Here is a 23,099-nt window from a genome sequence, read left to right on the forward strand (position 1 = left end):
GGTCGTGGGTGATGTTCTGTACTGCGTGGACCTGACAGTATTTGAAGGGAACTCTGGCAGGAGAGTTGCGCTGCCAATCCAAAGAGACGTGGTTCAAATTCACCAACTGCTCCACAGGAGAAAGATGGAACAGCCTCCTTCTGTGTGAGTCCCTGCCTCTGAAAACCCACGGGAGGGCCAAGTACGAATCAGTTCCTGCTTGAAAGCATGTAACAACCGGTGGTCTAGTCCACAGAGGGGCTAACCCCAAGGCCACCCGTCTAGCAGTCTGAATCCAAACGCAGCCCTTCATGAAAAAGATGGGCAGTGTCCTCATGTGCAATTTGCAGCCTCTGAAAACCTGCTGGAGGGTCAGCTAGGAGTTGGTTCCAGCTGGGCAGCAATGAGTTTTTATGACTTACTTAGAACATGATGTAAGGAGAGAATTTGGGTTTGAGGTTTAAAGAGTGTCTAAGGGCAATTATTTTATGAACTTTAAAGAAGTGAGGGGATTTGGTTATTTAACACTCAGTCAGAACTCAACCCAGTGCAGGACTCCGGAAGAGAGCAAAAACCAAGCCACAGCACCCCTCCAGGATGGAGGAGAAGCGTCCCCCGGCAGCCCCAGGCTCTCTGGGAATCTTTCTCCCAAAGAATGGCTGGTGGGTTCAACCCCCCCCCAAAAAAACCAGCAGCCGAGTTCTCAACCTCTGAGCCACTCAGCAAAGCGGCAGAGATCTAGTTCCTGCCCTTGCTTGATTGAGCTCTCACTTCATTTGATGACCACAGACACATGCACGACGACATCAAGGAGGGGATGCAAGCTGTCCACAAAGAGAACTCGGTGCAGACAGACAGACTGGTGGGCACCCTGTGGAGATTCTTCATTTGGGTGCGAGAGCATGCCAAGTGGAGAATGGATCCCAGGAGAGTCCCAAGTGGCAAGGAGAAATGGAGGTGCGTAAGCCACGAGCCCATGGGGAACGGGTGGGGAGAGGTGAATTGGGGAGAGCAGCAAAGTGGCCCGTCCCTGCAGGAGGGTAACACTGGGGAGGGAATGGAGGAGTGCCCGCTGGCTGCGCCCGGAGCCCAGGGTGGATGACGTGGGGAGGGAGTGCAGAGCTAGAGCGGTTCCCTGGGGGGATGCACTCTAGGGTGCCACCCAGAAGCGTCCAGATCGGTTCTGCAACTCATCCTTGACACTGCATCAGACAGCGTTACACTGAGAGAAAATGCAGTCTGCTTTAGGCATAGCTTGATTCTGGCGCCTAAAAAAATCACAATCAGGCCAGGGCTTTTTAAAAACCAGTAACAGAGACACGTGCCTGACAGTAGTTGAGGAACATGCTGACAATCATTACAAAGAGTCCCTAGAGAAGAGACTAGAAAGGCTGGACTGCTATGGGAGCGGTCTGCAGGGCTAGGCCCCATCGCTGTCCTCAAAGCGTGATGGGTGCAGCAGGCGCCAGGCAGGGTGGCCAGAACGTGGGCCTCCCGCACACGCCCCCCCAGAAGCATCTCTGACAAGAAGATCTACTGTTTAAAGAGCCTAGGGCACAGTAAAGGCTTGAACCCATTACACTTTCACTGTGGGGCTCCAGAAAACATTGGCAAAAGGTTAATTGGTGCCATATTTATCCTGGTGTGGCACACTCACATCTCCCAGAGCCTTATCACCACCAGTATTCGTTACTTATTGACTCTTTTTCTTTTCCTAGGCTCTATGGCTCGGTTCCAAGAAAGCATGGATCTGCGGCGGGGCACGGACGACAGTGTTCCGGGAGAATGAGCGAGGCTGTCTACCTTCCTCGGAGATTTACACGGGCCCTTCTCCCGGAGATTCCCAATCTAGTGTCCTTGGAAACAACAGGATTAAAGCTAATGCATGGCTGAGCTTTTGTTTTCTTCAACCTTGCCCAAGCCAACCCACTGCCATCAAGTCAACTCCAGCTCGGGGGGACCTTCTCTCGGGTTTCTGAGGCTGTCCACCTTCACAGGGGCCCAATGTCAAACCAAAGCACATAGTTCGGACCCACCAGCCACTCCGTGGGAGAAAGAGGGGCATCCTGTGCACTTCACTGCCTCTGGAGCATCAGCTCTGGGTCAGTTCTGCCTTAATGGCACACACAACGACAGCAATATCATCCTTTGAGAGGAGACTGCCTGCCTTTCTCCCGATTCATCCTACAACATCGTTGAATCTCAAAAACCATGACACTAAGTGAAAGAAGTCAGATGCAAAGGGTCACCTCTTGTATTATCTCATTTCTGTAGAGACAGACAGTAGATCCACGGTGCCGAGGACTGAGGGAAGCAGAGACTGGGGAGCACCTGCTTCGTGGGCACAGCGGGGGGGGGGGGTGTTCCTCTTGGACTGACGGAAGGATTCTGGAACTACATGAAGGGGACTATTGCACAGCCAAACTGTTAACTAGAAAATGGAGAATTCAAGCCCCTACTCTCTTACCTACTCACGTTCTTTGGCCAGGTTGCTAGGATAGGCTATCCCTTAGAGAAGGACATCATGCTTGGCCAGGAGGGAAGGTGAAGGAGACGAAGACCCTAACCAAGGGTGTTGACTTGGTGACTATGGCAATGAGCTTGAGTGTTAGAGATTGTGAGGATGGCACAGGATAGGACAGAGTTCAGATCGGTCGTTCACAGGGTCAGTATGAGTCATACTCAATTCAGCACCTAACAACAATCCTCTTGTCTTTTAGGTGATCGACAATCACTTGGGGTGTGTTTTACTTCACCCCACCCAACTTACCTTTGGGGGGGCACAAAAAATTGTGTAAACCATTAAAAAAAATAAATGAAGGTATGAATTCTGTGTCACACAGAGGTTCATCAGGTCAGACAGCACTGCTGTGCCCATGCCTGCCTCGGTGGGAGACTGCCCACTTCTGTCTCTCTGAAGAGGACAGAACCCATGATGGGGAATGGAGTTAGCAGTCCGACCTAAACAGACTGCTTCTCTGGTCTCTTAAACTTGCTTTTTCTCCACCACCAGTAAAAAAAGGTGTATGTGATGTGAGTCAGGAAAAGAACATTCTAACCCCGTCAGTATTCCATATAGTTTATGGAAGGGAGCATACGAATGATCAGGACGATGACGCAGGAAAGGACAGAGTTTCACTCCATTACGCAGAAGGTCACCAAAAGTCAAAGTCAACTCCATAGCAACCAATAACACTTTTTCAGATATAAATATAACACATAACTAAACACCTGGTCTAGCACTCAAACTGCAGCTTTCCTCCAGGCCAGGCAGGGGAAGGCAGCAAAGGGAACTCCAGTTTTCAACAGAGTAACTTTGAATTCAATCATTTGCGGTGGCACTTTCACACCCTAGACTATGGGACAGGTGACGACAGAATGTAAATAAGGTGTGCAGACTCCTAACAAAGAGACTGGCCAGTTCTATCCTCCTGCCAGGCTTAAATCAAGCAGAATCAGGAGAAAACAGAAACCTCACTACCATCAAGAAAGAGGGATCAGAGTGCAGAGATGGTGGTGAGCCAGAGACAGACACAAGACACCTGAACTGAAGCAGCTGTCCCACAGCCAGAGCCGAGGACCTGCCCCGAAGCCTGCTGGAGGACCTGGGGAGGCGCAGTAATTGGCAGAACTCAAGGCAGAAGGTCAAAGAGCTTGAGATCACACCTCAGACACTGTCCTGGCGGGAAAACAGTATCCTGTTTCCAACCTGAATTGTAACCTGTCAACTTCCCTAATAAATCCCATAATCATCAATATGGTCTGTGAGTTCTGTGCAGTCAACACAGCTGACGAGCAGACCCAATAGCAGCACAGTGAGAGTCCTGGGAGGATTAGAGTTGATAGATGTAGTTGCAGGAGCATCGGGAGAATAGGTCTAATGTCAGAGGTGTCCGTTTTGCAGCCCCGATGTTATTAGTAAATCGTTCCCATTGTGGAAGAAGGGCTGTTAGGTACTGTTGAGTCAGCACCAACCCATATGGGTTTTCAGGGGCAGTGAATCACATGCTGTAAGATTTGAACTGCCACTTCTGGCGCAGAACTCGAGTGAGCTAATCAGTGGATGATGGCTATTGAGCAGACACCAAAAAAGGACTGGTACAGCATTCTAGGTGCAGACCCATCCGTAAGTGTGTCCGACTTAAAACAAAAATATCAGAAGCTCATTTTAATGCCTGTGCCCTGTCATAAATATTAATCCTCCCCTTCCTCAGACCTTGCCATTGAGTCAGAACCAACTCAGAGCTGAGCCTCCTGCAGGTTTTCAGGGGCTATAAATCACGTAGGAGGAGAGTGCCCGTCTTTCTCCGTCACTGTAGCTAATGGATTCAGACCACCTGAGAGGTGCCACCTTTGGGTTAGGAACACAGCTCCTTCCAGAATATACCACCAGAGCTCCCCTAATTACTAATCTTGTGTACCAAAGAGTTGGAACCAACCTATAATTGACCTTCAGTGGTTTTTTCCGAGGCCATTAATCAGAGGGAAGGAGATTGCCTGTTGAGGCTGGTGGCCTCATACTGCCTGCCTGAGGGATTGCAGTACAGCTTCTTGTCACTAGGCCACCAGAATTCCCTAATTATTAATAGCCCCTATCTTGTACGTGTGTATATTAGTTAATAAATGAAAATAGTCGTCCTAAAAAAAAAAAAAGATTTGAACTGCCTGCCTTTGGGTTGGCAATGCAGCTCCTTAACCACTAAGTGCTCTCCCTCTTGTGAAGCTGGTGGAGGTCAAACACAGCCACCCCCGTGCCGGCTGCACTGTTTTCACAGGGTTGATGACACAAGCATTCAACCCACATGCCCCACACTGATGCCAAGGAGGCAACTGGTCATACTGGACTAACAGGATGGACTAACAAGGTCTGAAAACCATCGCAAACAGCTATCCTAGCAGCGGTCTGTCCTCCTTGTGGCCCAAACCAGGGATTTCTGAATCTCTTTCATTAGCTTCCAAGGTTCACAAGTCTTTTACATCTTCAGCACTGCCTCTCAGAATAAGCAGGGTTTTCAGATCAAGGAAAAAGCAAACCCTTTTAAAGGAGTGCTGGCAGCCTGGTCCAAGCTGCTAACCAAAAAGAAGCCAGTTGGTCAAAACCACTTGAGGTCTCCAATTTGTTACAAAATTATAGAAAGCAAAGGCTGCTTGGAGGGAGCTGAAGAAAAAAACATTCAGAAAAGCAAGATTCTTAAATCAAAGACTCCTAACTAAAGGTAGAGCTGAATCTCTAGTTCTCCTGTCATTTCAGCCCATCTTCAGCTAAAGTCCCCGCGCCCCTCTCACCTAGATGAGTTGTTATGTGCCATCGAGTGGCCAGTGACTCACAGTGACCCTACATGCACAACAGTCCTGCCCTGTCCTGAGCCAACCTCACTCTCTTCAACATACCTGCCCCCATTGCCCCAGTCACTGGGTCAAACCATCTCATCCTGGGTCTTCCTCTGCCGCGCTGTCCCTCCACTCTCCAAGTATGATGTCCTTCTCCAAGGAATAGTCCTTTCTGGCAACATGTCCAAAGTATGTGAGACAGACCCTGAAAAGCCTTGCCTCCAAGAAGCAGCTTGGTTTCACCCTCTACAGGACAGACTTGTTTGTTCTCTTGCCAGTTCATGGCATGTTCAATACTCTCTTCAGCACCACAACATTGATGATTCTTCTGTTATCTTTCAGTCATTGTCCAGCTCTCTTATCGAGGTCCTGCCCCGATATATCGAAACAGTGCCGCCGAGAGAAGGGATGAGGACTAAATGAAGATGCAGAGAGCCTCCTCGTTTATCATGAATCCCTCTTTTTATTATCTCTAAAAAGGCTTATATAGGTTTCCAAAAAACACACCTGCAGGGATAATCACATTATCTTATTTAGGTTTCTGAAACACATCTGCAGGGGTAATCACATTATCTCATTTAGGTTTCCGTTCGAGATGGTGCTAGCCAAGATGGAATCAGTTCTGCTGGTTTTACAAATGTAGTGCTAGTCTTGCCTTGCAAGTTAGCCAGGCCTCTGACACTCTCTGATGTATAGCAAATAGCTGCGAAAACCATCGCCTGGATCAGAGGCACCTTAGTATCCAGACACATCTTTGCTCATTAATACCTGGGAGAGGTCCCTGACAGCAGATTCCCTAATGCAATTCATCATTTGATTTCCTGACTGCTGGTGTCAAGAGGGTTGATTGTGGAGCCCAGCAAGCTAAAATTGTTAATACGCTCAATCTCTCTTCTATCTATTATGGTGCTACCGGTGGTGAGAATCTTTGTTTTCTTGACGTTGACCTTCAATCCATATTGAAGACTGCAGTCCTTGACCTTCTGCAACAAATGCTTCAGGTCCTCCTCAGTTTCAGCAAGAAAGGTTGTGTCATCTGCATATCTGTATAATGCAGGTGATTTTGGGGGGTTTTGAGGATTTGTTTTTTTTTAAGGGCACGATAATTTATTTTTTTAAAAAAAACTGTACCCAAGTGTTTACCATGACCAGCATATACATTATGATGACTTTTCTCTTGGGTATTAACATCGTAGTATTTTTTGTATACTGAAATGTTTCAACAGGACCAAGAACATAATACAGGTTGTTGATGAGTCTTCCTCTAATCCTGATGCCACATTTCCCCTCATAAAGGCTAGCTTCCCTAATGATTCATTCTGCATATAGATTGAAAAGGTATGGAGAGGAGAACCAAGATGGCAGTGGTGGCGGCGGAAATACCATAAGGAGCTGCGGGCCACCATGGCCCTCCACAGTCCTCAGTTTATCGATAATTGAACAATTAAACAGTTGATTACTGGTCTTCAATATGGATCAAGGCTCAATATCAAGAGAACAAAGATTCCAAAAAAAGGATGAGTGAGTCCCATGGCTCCCAGCCCCCCACTGCCAAGCCCATGCCACCACCACAGCTCCATTGGGCCTCCATGGCCGGACCCCAAAAATCTCCTCACCTGGGACAGACGGCAGGCAGGCACCAGGCCCCAAAGCTGGTACAACAGAGCCTCTACACTGCTGCAGAATAAACTTATTCTAAAATAGGTTCTTGGAACCAAGTTAGTAGTGGCAAGAGACGCAATGTGAGAAGCATGAGGCCAGGCAAGCCACATGGAAGCAGGCCACACAACTTATATATACCCAAACAGCCAGGCAGTTGACTGCTGGTCAACAGCATGGACTGAAGCTCAACATCAAGAGGATGGGGATTCTCAAAGGAACATGGGTGAGTGCCACATCCTGTCGCTGCCTGCTGCCCAGCCAGTGCTGCCGTGATCCCAAGGCGCGACCATGGCCAGGGCCCACGGGTGCCCTGGCCTGGACTGGGCAGTGAGCACTGGGCCCCACGGCCAGTGTGACAGAGCCCCCGCATGGCTGGCAACTGCGGATGCCAGGAGCCATGGGCCCCCAGCACAGGAGGGGGACATGCGGCGGCAGCACAATGGAGCTGTGGGAGGTGAAGGGCTTCATAAGGAAAGCATCTCGCTGTCAGTGAAGAAGATTTCCTTGGAGAGGCCAGAGAAGATCATCAACACAATGGATTGATAAGGGTCACTATGAGTTGTGTACAACCTGATGGCACTTAACAACAACCTATCTGAGATTGCAGTTCTCCTCAAAGCACCACATCTTTTGATTTCTTGACTACTGCTGCCAAGAACTGTTTACACCTAGGAGGGTCTGTTCATCATTCTCAGAGCCCCTTCTCCATTTGTGAAGGGGAGGGTAGTGATGTCCACTTCAAATTGCTGTCTGACCACTTAGTGGAGAAGAGGGGGACAATAGTGATGGCATTGGAACTGGGAATGCTGTTCTTGGCCATGGTCTTCAGTGAGGTGCAGGGTCCAGATCTTGGGGGGGAAGGGTGGCTTTGGTAGAGGGGTGTGCCACCCGGAGCACGGGGTGTGCCACCCAGCCCCTGGGGAGAGCCATTCAGCCCTCAGGATGTCCTGCTCAGCCATTGGCCCTCGGGGTGTGCCATCTGGCCCCTGAGAAGAGTCTTCAGGTTGCTGGGGAAAACTGCCCAGGATATACAAAGAATTTTAGCTAAGCCACTTTCCTCCACCTTCTCCCCCAGAACACTACCTCCATAGCCCTCCTATTTTTAAATCACAAGTTTTTTCTCTGTAGGTTTGCGTCCTTCATACAGGTAACCTTAACACTGAGTTTTACTCCAGGCCTGAACCCTGAACCCGGTTCCAGAGACAAAAGGGAAATATAGCAGCCAGCTAAGGAAGCAAAGGAGGATAGAGCCTCAGGGTTCAGCCAGCCATCCCCACTGGACTCACCTTGGCAAACACTTTGCAGTCCAGGGGGCTGTAAACATCAGGAAAATATCTTCTAACAGAACAAGAAGGCATGCAGCTTCAACCCAGGACCACCAGTAAGGTGGTAACAGAGCAACAGGCTCTGCTTTGCTGACTCAGAAGCTGGGCTACAGGTGACCAGATGACCCAGTGTGCCAGGGAACATGAGACATGAGATTGGTCGTCAACGAAGTCTCAGAAAACGCCTCTAGACCCCTCGCCACTACAACACCCAGTATCTGCATTGTTTTAACTATTTCAGGAAACTTCTTTTAATTTTCTACCAGTTTATTTGCAAAATTCTAATACATTGTTTTCAAGAACAAATTCTTTCAATTTCCCTCACCCCTCCACCCATCAAATTGTACAACCCCATGATTAATCCCCCTCTCCCCCTGCACATCCTCTCCTTCCACCTTCTCCCACCCGTCTTGGCTCTTATACTCATTCTATAATAATGGTTTTTATACAGTATTTGTCCTTGTGGGACCTGGGTTACTTCACTCAGCATAATGCTCTCCAGTTCCTCCCAAGTTAGGTAATAATTTACAAAATCATTGTTCCTGTGTGCTGCATAGTATTCCATTCAGGAAACTCCTTTTAAGAAACCAACCAAAAACCTCCAAGTCCATTCTGACTCATAGAGACAGACCCTCCAGGGGATCCCCGAGGCTGTACTTTTTTATGGGCAGACACAGCCCACCTTTCTTCAGCAGAGTCACTGGTGGATTCAAATAGCTAAAGCTCTACTGCCTTTCAGTTAGCAGCCCAACATTTCATGGACTGCGTCACCCGAGCTCCCTAGCTTCTGGTCAACCACAATCCTGCCAGCTAGAGTCATCCTGAGAGGACCAACTCCTGCAGAGGTGGTCACCCAAGACCTCAGCCTACAACTCTGAGGGTACGAGCCAACCAGAAAAAGCCCAAACACATGCCCCCCGCTGAGGTTTTCACCTTTTTTGACCTCCTTAACTTTGTACCTCCTTAGAACTGTTAAACCCTCTGAACTCCGTGTTTTCCCATTTTGCAAAATGATCTTTCACCATTATAAACTTTTTATTTTACTTTAAAGAGACTTGTAGTTTTTCCACTGGCAAAGCAGGGGATTTGAGATGCTAATTCAGCAACTGGGGAGATTACCCACCCTAGAAAGCTAACAAAGCTGACTCGGCAGCTTGAACCTCAGAGCCTCAGAGTGTTCACCTCTGCGAGGTCACACAAGATGACCAGACTCCACGGCCTTGGGCAGGAGGAGGCAGAGCTGGCTGGCCTGGTTGAGAAGGGGGCCCCTCTGAGGGGCGAGGGGCTATGGTTGACAGGCATGAACACCAACTACTATCTGACCTGATCAAGCTGTTTAACCCCTCCACAGACTAAGGATAACAAGAGGGTCCACCCCACAGGGCTGGTGAGAGAGGCCAGGAGCTTAAGGCATCAGAAGCATAGAACAGCCAGCCCCCAGTAAATAAGCACCCCACTGGCACCGGCTGTGACTCAGAAGCTTCTGGAAAGGGGTAGCAAGGTCTGAGGGTGTCCCCATAAATGGTTCCATCACCTAGGCAAAAGCTCACCAGGCGTTGCTGACTTGGCTGTGATGTGGGGACCCATGTGTGTCAGAGGGCTGGGCTCCGGAGGGTTTTCTATGGCAGTCACAGGACTTTCTTCCAAGGTGCCTTTGGGTGGACTCAAACCTCCAATCTTTCACTTAGCAGCCAAACATATTTATTTGCCACATCATCCCAGGCAATGGTTAAAGGCAGCAGAGAACATGAATGCCATCCCAGAGACAAGTAGCCCTGACAGTAGTCCCGAGACCCTCCCTCCGGGTCCTTAAGGACAATGAAGGGGCATCTGCGCTCTCGAACTCCTGGTTCCTAGAGAACATGGACCATGGGGCATTTCTGGCTTCTCTGTTAGAGAGAGACAGAGCACTCACACCCACCGTGCCCCACAAAGTGGACTGCGCCCCGATGGCAATCTGACATTAGATACGCAGATTTTGGCTTTTCTAGGAAAAAGGGGGGTCCAAAAGGTACAGTACTTAAGTGCTTGACTTCTAATGAAAAGGCTGGCAGTTCAAACCCACCAGTTGCTCTAAGGTAGAATGATGAGAGAGTCTGTTAAGACTTAGAGCCTTGGAAACCCCATGGGACGGGTCTACTCTGTCCTACAGGGTCACCATGACTCGGAGTTTGACTTGACGGCAATGGAGTTTTCCTAGGAAAAAATTAAGTCTGTCCAAAGATCAGGTACTTGAACAGTGCGGTGATAAATAACCTTTGCCTCTCGTTTTTCCATTACTAACCTGTGCCTCTCATTTTTCTCCCTTCTGTGATTTCAAAATGCACTTTTGAACACACCCTGCATTTATCGCCTCGTCTCTGTATATTTTTGGTTAATGTTTCCTGAGACTATCTCGTGGATTCTGTGCTTCCCACTGAGGTCTGACCTCCCCCTGTTTTTGAGTCTGCAGGTAAAGAGAAGGAGACGAGAGGTGAGGTGTGCGGGAAGGAGGTGTGCCGACGAAGCACCTTTACCAGAGGCCCGCTGAGGCTTCCAATCTCGCTGTCAAAGGAAGCCCTCAGGTTTACTCCGGCCCAATACTGCTCAGCATCTGAATTTAGGCTTGTGGGAAGCACAGTGTCTCTCGTCTCTTATTGTTCTCTTTACCCATAGACTCAGAAGCACCAGGGCTAAACTTCAATGGGAAACATAAAATCCATCACTATTCCTATCCAACGGTGACCGGAAGGCTGGGGAGGGGACCAAAAATTGGGTCCACAGAGGCATGTCACACAGGACATGCATGTCGCAGGTCGCATGTTGCGCACTACATGTCATTACTCTTGTTATGTGCCTGAGTCAGACCAACTCACAGCCGACCTTCCAGCTGGTTTCCAGAGGCAGGAAATCACATGCAAGGAGATTACCCACGTTTCTCCCGCAAAGCTACTGGTAGATTCGAACCACATGCCTTTGGATTAACAGTGAAACTCCTTACCACGAGGTCACCAGAGCTATACAGCACATGCTCTCTAGTTATTGTTGCTGTATACCATCGAGTCGGAACCGACCCATAGCTGACCCTCCAGCGGATTTTCAGAAGCAGTTAACGGCACAGGAAGAGACTGCCCATCCTTCTTCCATGGAGCAGCTGGGGGCCTTGAACCGCGTGCCTTTGGGATTGTAGTACAGCTGCTTGGTACTAGGCCGCCAGAGCTCCCTATCTAGTTATTATGAACACATGTAGTTGTATAAGGAGCCCTAGTGGCACAGTTGGTAAGGGCTCAGATGTTAACCAAAAGGTCAGTGGTTTGAACCCACCAGCCGTTCTGCAGGAAAAAGGCTGGGTGACGTGCTTCTATAAAGGTCACAGCCTAGATAGTGCTGGGGTGTCATTGAGTTTGCAGATTATACAGCTGTTTTTATGCCTACTTGCTGATAAGATCTGACCTAATAAAACTTTGTTTGTGTGACAGGCGGGGGGAAAAAAAGGAAAGATTCTCATCTGATCTAGGAAGTCCTATGTAGCACCTGTACTGTGTCACAGGAGGGAGCTAGAAGTTGAAACTGACTGCATGCCACCTAACAACACAGCAACAGAGTCATATCTCATATAGAGTTCTCTAGATGATATAAAGTTATTGAGTTCTTTAAGCCATATTCAAGAAATGTAAAGGTCACTGCCCATTTTAGTTCACACGTGGCCATTTGAGGTGCTATTTCAACAGCTGGGAAGGTTTGAATAAGCATAGCGTGATTGTGTAAGAAAGTGTCCTCGTTCTGATGAGACAGAAGCTGGGAGATTTCGGGGGAAGCGCAACTAACTCGCCAATGGGAGTGGGGGGCAGCATTTGTCGGTAGACACACTCATGATTAGAGAGGTAAACTGCTATTTGTTGTACTATTCTGGCAACTTGTGTTGACGTGAAAAATTTTTTTTTTTTAATCTCCAGGGAGGAGATATGACTTGACGTGACTATTCAAGAAAAACCTACTTCCAGGTAAAACGGGGCATAAGAATAAAAATGCTAGCCAGCCTTTGAAATCATGATTAAAATGCATTGCCAAAAATAGAACATTTTTGTCTAAAGCTTTGCACCGAATACAAAATGCCCATCCAACCTGGGAGTTAATACACAACTTACATACCAAAGTCAAATGATCTGTAATAAACGAAAGAAGATCCTACACAGGATGGTATGATAAACAGGCTAGGTGGGTACGCTTGGAAGAGACATTAAGATTCCACTTCTGTTCTCCCATTAAATAAGGCCTCAGAGTCTTATTTACTTACTTATTTTGTGCGTTTGATTTTAGTAAGGGTGGGAGTTGACAGCAAATGTGAGTGTCACTCCACAATTCACACATATTTTGTTTCACGGCATTGTCTATAGTCCTCACACTGTCGCATCACTCTCCCCACGTTCCTGGACTCCTCATTTCCATTCATCATTCCTGCCTGCCTCTTCCTGCTGCCTGAGTGCTGTTTTGAGGCAAAGGCTGTCCTTGAGTCTGGTCGATTTTACGGAGAAGAACATTCCTCCCTGATGTTATTATTCGCCTTACTCACTTTAAAGGCTGGTCTGTTATTGGCCTGGAAGCTGATCCCTGGGGGTGGTTTCAGGTCCAGCTTCGCCCGAGAACTATAGTACTGAAGACAAAGAGAATCTAATGGTCCATATGCAATTTGTAGGTAATGTAGTGAAAGGCCAGAGAAAATTAGACAAGTGTAGAAGCGAACAAGTAAATACAAGCTGCTGAGTGCTTTGAAACTCGATCTGGAAGCCCTTTGGAGACGGTACAATCTGTTTTAGAGCAAATGATCCCTGGAAATGTCCTCGTTCTTTCAGAGTTCTTTCCAATAGAATTAACCTTAGTCTCTAAATCTAAATCACAGCAATTCCAAAAAGTTTAATGTTTTTCCAACTGAATAGGAGGTGTATTTTTCAAGACACTTTTAGAATGTTTAACAAAATCTATTCACTAAGAAAACAGGAACAAGAAATAAGTAGACATGGAAGCAATAAATAATAAAGAGAGTGGAAATTGACTTAGTTACTAGGTAATCTCGCTGGTGGCCTAATACATAGAGAGTCGTGCTGCCAACCCAAAGGGAAGCAGTTCGAATCCACCAGCCACCGCTCAGGAGAAAGATGGGCAATCTCCTTTCATGCCTCTGAAAACTCCCTGGAGGGTTGCCACCTTGCGGGGACACAACAATAACAATCTTGTTCCGCTACTGAGTGATGAGCATTTTCTTCTTCATCCTTGAACCTGATGTCATTCTAATCAAATCATTCGTCTCCTCATTCATTCCCCCCCCCAGTCAACTCTCTAAGCACCTACAAAATAGTATTAAAAGAAATACCAGTGTCACCCTTCAAGCATGGAACAAAACTCACTTCTATGGTTTAACTTTTAGCTAAATAACAGGCCTATCAGGTGAATGAGCTCTGGTGGCCTAGTGGTAAGGAACTGTGCTGTCAGTGCAAAGGTACATGGTTCAAATCCACCAGCTGCTCTCCAAGAGAAAGATGGACCATCTCCTCCCATGCAATTCACTGGCTTTAAAAACCCTCTGCAGGGTCAGCTTGGGGTTGGTTCCAACTAGACGGTATACAGCCACCACACCATCGGGTGAATAATAACACCATGCAGACACTCACTCCTTCGAATAACCAACCATAATAAGGTCCAAAGGAGCAGTATTTTCCTTGGGATAAATCCAAGAAGACAAGAAGGGGCAGACTAGATGGGAGTGGAAATAAGAATCACACGACGAAAGCAGGAAGAATGCTGTTACAAAATGGAGATAGGAATTAATAATAAAATGTGTGTGAATGACAAACGCAAACATTTTTTAAAACAAAGAAATACAGCGAGAATGCTCCTTAGAGGCAAGGATGGCTTGCTTACTTTGACTTTAAATATGTCATCAGGAAAGACCAACCAGTAGAAATGGTCAGGGTGTTTGGAGGAGGGTCCTGTCGATGAGATGGACTGACACTCTGCTCACAGTAATGGTGTCAAAGAAACCAACAACCTTTGCAGGGGACTACACGATGCCTCATCCTATTACAAATAAGGCCGCTATGAGCCGAAGCTGCTGAAGGGCAACCAGCACTATGGACCCCATTTCAATGGCCACACTGCAATTTTTTAAAGCTAGAGGATTCTGGTCCTTCAATCATAGCACTTTGTTTTCCAATATGAAAAGGTTGGGGTGGATTGTTTGGGTTTTTTTTCCCTCTCCAATCCTAAACATGTGGCTCAATTAAAGAAACAAACCAATGTATTTCAGCTAAACTTCAGATTTCCAAATTGTGGACTGTGCACAAATACCAGAATTCTGCACTGGACAGAGAAGACAGTCTACGGGGGGACAGAAAGGCAAAGCTGATGCCGAGGACTCTGGACCATTAAGCAACTGTTGAGGTGTCACCTCATTGGATCTTGCCCTTAATTAGGAATTATCTTGAGGCTCCTGCAGTCTTAAGTGTGGGTTTCAAAAACTCATTAATAATTACCCTGAAAGGGCAAGCAAAAGGAGAATTTCATCATCAAGGTGGTGTGTCTAGAAAGACTATAAAAGGCAGCTGGTCCAGCTTCTCCCTGCACATTCCTGTCTCTGAGCTGCTTCCCTGTTGGGCAACCAGGTACGTGTGCTTTCACTCCTGCCTAGAGCGCCTTCTGCCTGTAGTGACGCTGGCTTCCTTTAAGGCTGCAGGGACAGTTGATGGTCTGTGAGGAAGTGTGTGCCATCTAAAAATAATCTGTCTCATTTAGACACTAGAAGCTGGGGCCAAGTGTTCCTCAAGACCACAGCCTACAGAATCTAGACCAGGTGCCTGGGAAGGGAAGAATGCCACTAAGTTACTAATCAGGGCGTTCAGTGTGGATGCTAAGAATAGGCATTTAACACACTATCGAAGATCATTATCTTTTAAACAAGTTTACAGCAAAAATGGGCATTAACGGACAAACTGGTGAGATTCACAGAAGGTCTGTTTCGTTAGCAACATGGTAACAATGTTCATTTCCTGATTTTATAATTTTGATAAGTGTACTATGTTATCAAGGGAAAAGCTGGGTGAAGGATATATGTGAATTGTGACTAAGTTTTAGAACTTGTTTTTCCAAGTCTGATATTATTTTGAAATAAAAGGAGGAGGAAGTTGGTAGTGACTGGTGCAGTGGCCTGCCTCAATGAGTCTCTGTGCTGACCCCCACTTCTTCCCTTCCCATTTTTAGTCTCCCCACCTTCGCTAAAGAAACAGCCCAATGACACTCAAAGTCTACTGGGCACCCTCAGTATGAAGTTCCGGGTCAGCTCTTCAGTCAATCCATTTCCTTCTCCATCTACAGGACATCAAAATGAGTGCAAAGAAGTCTCCTGCAGAACTGAAGGGCATTTTCGAAAAGTATGCAGCCAAAGAAGGAGACCCAGACCAGCTGTCAAAAGAGGAGTTGAAGCAACTGATTGAGAAGGAATTCCCCAGTTTACTCAAAGTGAGTATAAAAAAAAGGGAGAAGAAAGAAAACCAACTAGTTGCCACGGAGTTCATTCTATTCATGGTGATTTCATGGGTACTGGAGTAGAGCTGGGCTCCATAGGGTTTTCAGTGGCTGATGTTTGTTCAGAAATAAGATTGCCAGGCCTTTCTTCTGAGATACCTCAGAATAAAGCCCAACCTCCTACCTCTCAGGCAACAGCATTATGTGCTACCCACAGCACTCCCCAGGGATTCAAAGTGAGTGGCAAGTGAGCTTAACCAGACCCTTGACGGTAGCAGAGGGCTACCAGCAGAAATTCTAAAACAGCAGAAATTCTAAAAAGCCTGTGGTTCTAAACAGAGCTTCAGCTAAGGCAGCAAGACAAAGATATCCCTTGAGGGAGGGCAGCTGGATATGTACAATCTTCATCTGGTGTCAGGCGACAGTTGAGGGCAAATTCTCTGAAGACAGAAGCCACGTCTTCTAGACAGGGCCAGCACTACACCTTCCCTGAGCAGCCATATTGGCCATATGTCCTCAGTCCACTGACCACCTCGAGGCCTGCAAGGTGCCAAGTGCACCACGAGGCCTCAAGCCGGGATCCAGCTCTCCGTGCTAGGCAGCAGAAAAGCAAGGAGGATCACAGGATAATGTCAGCCTGGCACATACTTCATTTGGGGTGGGGAGCATCCCTAAACAAAACCAACACTCAACAGTCTGTTCTGAAAACCAGCTGTAGTGCTGACACAACGTTCTCAGTGGGCCCTGTTCATTTCAGAAGTCTTTCCGTGTGAGTTTGTTTCTGCTCAGCACTTAAATTTGGGTTAATAAGGCAGTCACGCATTGCTAACCAACTTTCAGGAAAGGACTAAAAATGCATCCTCGGCTCTAGGATGTTTTCTTCCGTTTGCAACTAAAAAACGCTCTTCACAATGGAAGAACTGTGCGATTGTTACATCCGACTGTGACACTGTTTAAGTGCCAACTTCTGATGAAAGCAGTTGCTTCAAGTGTCCTTGTCTTCCAGAATTTAACCAGAAATGTCCCTTCTGCCAATCTGACAGCTGGGATGCTTTCTGTTTTTAACGCTACAAAGAAAAGCACCCGAATTCAATTCCTTTATAATCTGATTTTTTTTTCTCATTTTATGATGATTGGAACAGAAAATAACTTTGAAAAAAATTTAGAAGTGATGGGGGGGAATATTCTTCTTAATTTAAAATAAAAATACCAGGGTTTAGGGTGGTTTTGAGAAATAATAAATGCTAAAGATTGGATCATTTCCCTATTATGCATTTCCTGTGTAAGATTTAAATTTTTTAAAAAGGTAAGAACACTTACTTATCCATTCCTGTCATAACTTTGTAGGTTTTTCCCCCTCTTTTTCTCTGTGGTATCAAATCTGAACCAACTCATAGGTGACCCTACAGTTGATTTTCAGAGGCGGTAAATCACATGGGGAGAGGGACCACATGGGAGAAGATTGCCTATCTTTTCCCCCTTAGAGCAGCTGGTGGATTTGAACTGCCTTTCTTTGGGTTGGCAGCACAACTCCCAACCACTAGGCCACCAGAACTCCTTTCGTATGGTTTAGGATCTAGGAAATGCGTTGGGAGGACAGATGTTTGGGATTTATAAAACAGATGCTAAACAACTAACTTACTGTAAGTTTTGTGATCCTGGCCAAAGACCAAGTCTCTCTGGAGGGCCCTTAGGGGTGAAAATACATCTTGCTGATCTAATTTGAAACTGACTTCTCAACTAAACTGTTTGTGAGCCAGAGCTGTAACAGCTTGGAGATTTATTCGGGCTTGATGGCAGAGACGAAAATGAAGTTTGCTTAAGCATCCGGGTCCCAGGGTGGCACAGACAGCTCTCAGCTACTGATGTAAGTGCAGGCAGGCCCAGGTTATGAACAAGCTCAATTCCTAAGTGCATCTCCAAGTCAAGTTTATCAGAACACACACATATGGTTCTTATTTCGCCTTACTTTAGTACAAGAAAAAGGAGCTCTGGTGATGCAGTGGTTTATGCACTAGGTTGCTGACCAGCCACTTCAACAGGGAAAGATCCAACAGTCCCCATCCAGAAAGACTGACAGCTTTGGAGCCCCTGTATATCTATGGGCAGCTCTACCTTCTCCTCCAAGTCAGCATCAACTCAGGGGCTGTGACTTCAGTCTGGGCCTGGAGGGATTGGATCAATTGCTTCCAAGTAAAGGCAAATTCACTTAACATTAAAGGACAAGAGTGAATTGTCTGTAAGTTGGATGTTCATATCTGGGGAACGTCCTGTACTACAACCTAAAGGGTGGCAGTTCAAACCTCCCGGCAGCACCACAGAAGAAAAGATCTGGCAACCTGCTTCTATAAAGATTACAGCCAAAAAAAGCCTATGAGGACCAAGTGGCTGTACTGTGGAACACAGGGGCACCACGAGTCAGAATCGGCTTGACTGCAGCAGATGGGTGGGGTTTCTGGTGCTGCGCTGTTAACAATGATCACAGTATCTGAACCTAAGGTTTTATTTGAACAGCTACTCTATATGCACACAGGGAGACCATTCTGATTCCTAGGGGAAATGGTTGGGAAGAGCCAGGTCTTTTTCCTGCAGAGAAGCTGGTGGGTTCAAATGACCTGCCTTTGGATGGCAGCACAGTTCACAGCCCACCAGAGCCCTCCTTAGCGAGAAGGGGAAGAAAAGAAGACCACCCATTGGCTAAGCTTAACATACTGACTGAAGCCTGCCTCCCCCTCTGCCTGAACCCCACTGATATCAGACTCCACATGGGCTCCACACCTCCCAACCACCGCTTTTGAAATTCAAATTCTGCCAGCCAGGCTTCCCATGAACAGGAAAAGAAAGGGTCTGACAACGGCAGGTGAAAGTAAAAACGGTGGCAGGATTCACTCTGGTCAGAAATGTGCTTAGCGTGAATATTCAGATTTTCATAAGGAAACGCTAAAATCAAAGCAAGAGATGGGCTCCCAAGCTCACTTTGATTCATCTTCTCTCCTCCATCCCATTCTCTTTGTCTCAAACCAGGGCCCAAGCAGTCTCAACGACCTCTTTCAAGAACTCGACAAGAATGGAGACGGAGAGATTAGTTTTGATGAATTCCTGGAGGTAGTAAAAAAGGTAGCCCAGTGAAGAGAGATCCAGTCACCGAACCGTGAGCAGTGAAAGAGCAGCCTCAGAGGGTGCCCCGCCCTCCTCAGAACCCCAAGTTCACTTCCTCACAACTACTATGATCTGACTGACCCCCAGCCAGTGTTAATAAAGAAATTCTCAGGCATGCCTCATTTTGTCAAAGGCTGACCCTCAGGGCTTACTCAAAACAACCTTAATAAATGTAACTCACTTTATCATTTTTTTTTCAATGGGTTCCCAGAATATTCCATGGTCTTGTCCAAGAATGCTGGTTCCTGTTCCCATCAGGAACGTGGAGAGAGTTCTGCAGTGTCAAACCCAGTCCGCCAGGGACTCTCCCACCAGAATAACCCTGCTCCTGGCTCCTTGCTCACCTCCTCTTCAGAGCTCTCAGCTCGCTCTTGACGCTATTCAAAGGCTGGTGAGAAACACTTCAAAAAATAGACGCTTGTCTGTAAAATGGCTCCCGGTACAAGTCGTGCTTTCTGAACGAATGACCCACACAGGAATAGAAGGAATACAGGACCAAGAGCTGGGGTTCCACTCCACCTTTGGGGTAAAAAGGGGTGCCTCTGGCAGGTCTCCCAGCCTAGCCCTTCAAGATCCTGTTTGGTAGGTGACATGTGAAGTCAAGGCATTAAGACAGATGGGTCCTCCAGTTCTGCTCACCTACACTCCTGAGACTGCCTAGCTGAGAACGCCAACTGTCTAGTTCCACATACTGAGTACAGTTCTGGGGTGCGCAGGAGAAGGAGGGTAACTATTTTTGCCATTACCTGAAAGAGTTAAACAAAGCAAAGTTCAAGGGAGTTCAAGTCACTAATGTGCCTGGAGGATTCTGATCTGACCCTCCTCCCAAAAGCTGACAATCAATGGCTGCAAAACACCATGTAAAGTTCATGAACCTCAAGTGTATCTTAGCTATATCTGCCAATATGGCTGCCACGGTTTCCCCAGTGGCCTGAAGCACATTCCCAAAGGGGACACACACACACACATACACACACCCCAGCCCAGGATAAAAAGAAACAAAACAGTTGCTTTTGAGAAGCTCGTGGGCCAGCACAGAACCACAGTGCATGGAGGCTTCGGAGGCTGCCTCTTCCCTTTGGTGACCTGGGGACACGCACACGCACACGTCCATCCTTTTGGTTGCAGCAGAGACCTAACCAATCGCACCAACCAGGGCCTGGACCTAACGGGAAGGGCTGTCTGTTAGAGAGCTGGACTGAGCTAGATGCCATCTCTGAGGAGTTCAATCTCAGAGGTTGGAAGAATCCCTAACACTGGTCTGAGCACAAGATGAAGCAGGGGTGGTGGAGGCGGAGGTGGGGGTCAGTGCGTGCGTGGGGCAGGGAGCTGGCTATATATCTGAATTCATGCGAACGTGCACTGGAACATCTCTAGACGAACACACAAGACGCTAATAACATCAGTAGAAACCGTTATGAGCTCTGTCACTAACAGAAAAGTGAGTAGATTTACGCCCATCTGGCGAGAAAAAGCTTATGATCTGCTCCTGTAGAGATTCAAAATTCAAACTCACTGCTGTCTAGTCAGACCAGCTCCTAGCTGACCCTCCGGTGGGTTTTCAGAGGCTGTAAATGGCACAGGAGATTTAATCCACCACCAGAGAGGCACTACCTTTGAGTCTGCAGTGCAACTCCCTATGGGTGCTTAGAAACCTATGGGACAGCTCGCCTCTGCCACACGGAGCTGCTCCGAGTTGGCTATGGCTAAGTAACATATCACGAAAGGATCACGAGTCAAGGAGGACCAGACACTTCACCTTACACTCTCTGTATATTTGGCTTTTGAACCATGTCAGTATGTGTCCTAATAAACTATACAAATGACAGACTTAAAGGAAAAGAAACCGCTTTTAAATACCATGTTGCTTTTCATGATAAGCTTCTCTGCCTGCTCTTATTTAAAAGAGAAAATAGAGCTGACTACCTTGGAGAGGAGACTGTCAATATTGAGATTTGAGACAAAGGGCATAATTATAGAGGTTCCCCTAAGAGTAAAATGGCATTCATCAGACCCTATTTCACACATTCAGAAACTTAATCAGGGAAAAAAGAGAAATACTTTTAATATTTCCATCAAGAAAAAGAAGATTTGCATACCCTATTGAGGGAACACTCAGATATTACTGTATCCCAGTCTAAGTCAATGGTGAATGTTCTCAAGGCATGGAAACCCTTAAACATTTCCAATGACTTAGTGGAAGGATTTTCTAATAGTTTTAACCATTTTCTTGCTTTGAGGCATTCAGATAGCTGTCATTTCTGACTCTTTCCAACAATATGACAATGAGGTCTCCTCTGACATTTCAGATACCTCCAGGAGGATTTCTGAGAAGCAAACAACTGTATCAGAGGGAATGAACACTTATGGTTTATGAACATACAACCTAACTGAACTCCCAAAAGGTGCTGTCAGCTATGAGTCAGTTCTGATTCAATGGCATTTCACAACTATACATATACAGGAAAAGGAAATACAAAGCCCCACTCCCCAGACAGGGCTGGGGTTTTCTCCTTTTGCCACAGTGACCCCACGTGTCAGAGCAGAACTATGCCCCACAGGGTTTTCAGTGGTTGATTTTTTATTTTCAGAAGCAGATAGCCAGGACTTTTTTCCAAAGTGCCTTTGTGCACTCTTGAACTTCCAACCTTTTGGTTGGCAGCCAAGTATATTAACCATTTGTAACACTCAGAGACTCCCAGCTAACATTAGGCAGTCTAATTTTAAAACTTCATTAGTCAACATTTAATATTCTCAATTAACAGCTTTCATCTGTCTCTGACTTGAACAAGAATCCTCCACTATTTTTTCATTAAATTTACTGTTGGCTATTGGTTCAGATACTCCTTCTCCAATTTAGGAGTGTCCCTTATCTTCCTAGTTTGAGGATTGTCCACACCAGGGTCTGGGTCCTGTAAACTGCTAACTGCCCATCTACTGTGATACAAGATTTCTTATTTTGCTCAAATAGCCTGAAGTGCTCACCGGTTTAAATCCTAGAATAAACATACTATCCAGTCCTGACGAGCTCTTTTTTAATGCTGTCAAATTAGACATGTGAATATCTCATTTAAGGAGGGGTTTTTGCATACTGATTAAGTGCTAATCTGCTAACTGAAATAACTTGGTGGTTTGAACCCACGCAAAGGGGCTCCAGGGAGACTGATTTGGTGATCTATTCCCATAAAGATGGGGAGGAACCCAAACCAAAACAAAAAACCATGGAAAACAAACCCCTGCCATCGAGTCAGTTCCAACTCCCAGCAGCCCTGTAGGAGAGAGGAGAGAACTGTCCCCCAGGGTTTCCAAGGTGCTTACTGGAGCAGACCGCATCAGCTTGCATGCCCAGAGCAGCTGACAGGTTTCAACGGACAACCTTTCAGCTAGCAGCTCAACACTTAATCCATTGTGCCACCAGGCCTCCTATGAGGTCTTTCTATTCTGTCTCCCAGGGGCACTCTGAATTGAAATTGACTGGACATAACTTAACAACAGTATTTTATTTAACATTTTCACATTTTTATTTCACTTTTTTCCTTAATCAGCATTTAGGGAGCTCTGGTGACTTAGCGGTAAGGAATTACATTGCCAATGCAAAGGTATGCAGTTCAAATCCATCAGCTGCTCACTCCTATGCTATTTACTGTGTCTAAAAACCCACTGGAGGCTCAGTTACAGGTTGGTTCCAACTCGACAGCACACGACCACCACAATCAGCATTGGTCTAGAGTTGCTGTCATGTTTACCTCATTCATACTAGCATCTCATCCAAGCTTGTGTTCTAGTTCTCAATCTGTTATCTACAGAGCAAATAGTAATCCTCTCAATGCCAACATATATAATAAAGCACCTACCATTGTCAGAAAAGCTACAGATTCCCAGACATTTAACACCTCAACCAAGGAGCTCTGCTAACCAGGGATTACATACTAAGGTGCTAACTGAAAGGTCAGTGGTTCAAATCCCCCAGCTGCTCCACAAGATAAAGATGTGACAATTTCCATAAAGATTACAATCTTAGAAGCCACATGGGTTCCACTCTGTCCTACAGGTTTTCTATGAGTCAGAATCAACTCGACAGTAATTGGCAATGTTGTTATTGTTATGTGTGGTCGAGTATGACTCACACTGACTCTCTAAAAATGA

At 46.5% G+C, this 23,099-nt stretch overlaps 2 protein-coding genes across 2 annotated transcripts in view; one reads left to right on the forward strand and one right to left on the reverse strand.

Moving 5' to 3' along the window:
- Positions 1-23,099, reverse strand: part of CTPS2 (CTP synthase 2) — a 107,762-nt gene that overhangs the window by 32,263 nt on the left and 52,400 nt on the right. The gene's annotated exons all lie outside the window — the stretch shown is intronic.
- S100G (S100 calcium binding protein G) lies at positions 15,654-18,923 on the forward strand. The gene is made up of 2 exons (XM_006892400.1): positions 15,654-15,788; positions 18,819-18,923. Exons 1-2 carry the CDS (start codon positions 15,654-15,656, stop codon positions 18,921-18,923), a joined length of 240 nt encoding a protein of 79 aa, XP_006892462.1.

The sequence above is a fragment of the Elephantulus edwardii genome, unplaced genomic scaffold, assembly GCF_000299155.1.
Source record: "Elephantulus edwardii isolate Elephantulus edwardi_28Jun2011 unplaced genomic scaffold, EleEdw1.0 scaffold00115, whole genome shotgun sequence".
NCBI lineage: Eukaryota > Metazoa > Chordata > Mammalia > Macroscelidea > Macroscelididae > Elephantulus > Elephantulus edwardii.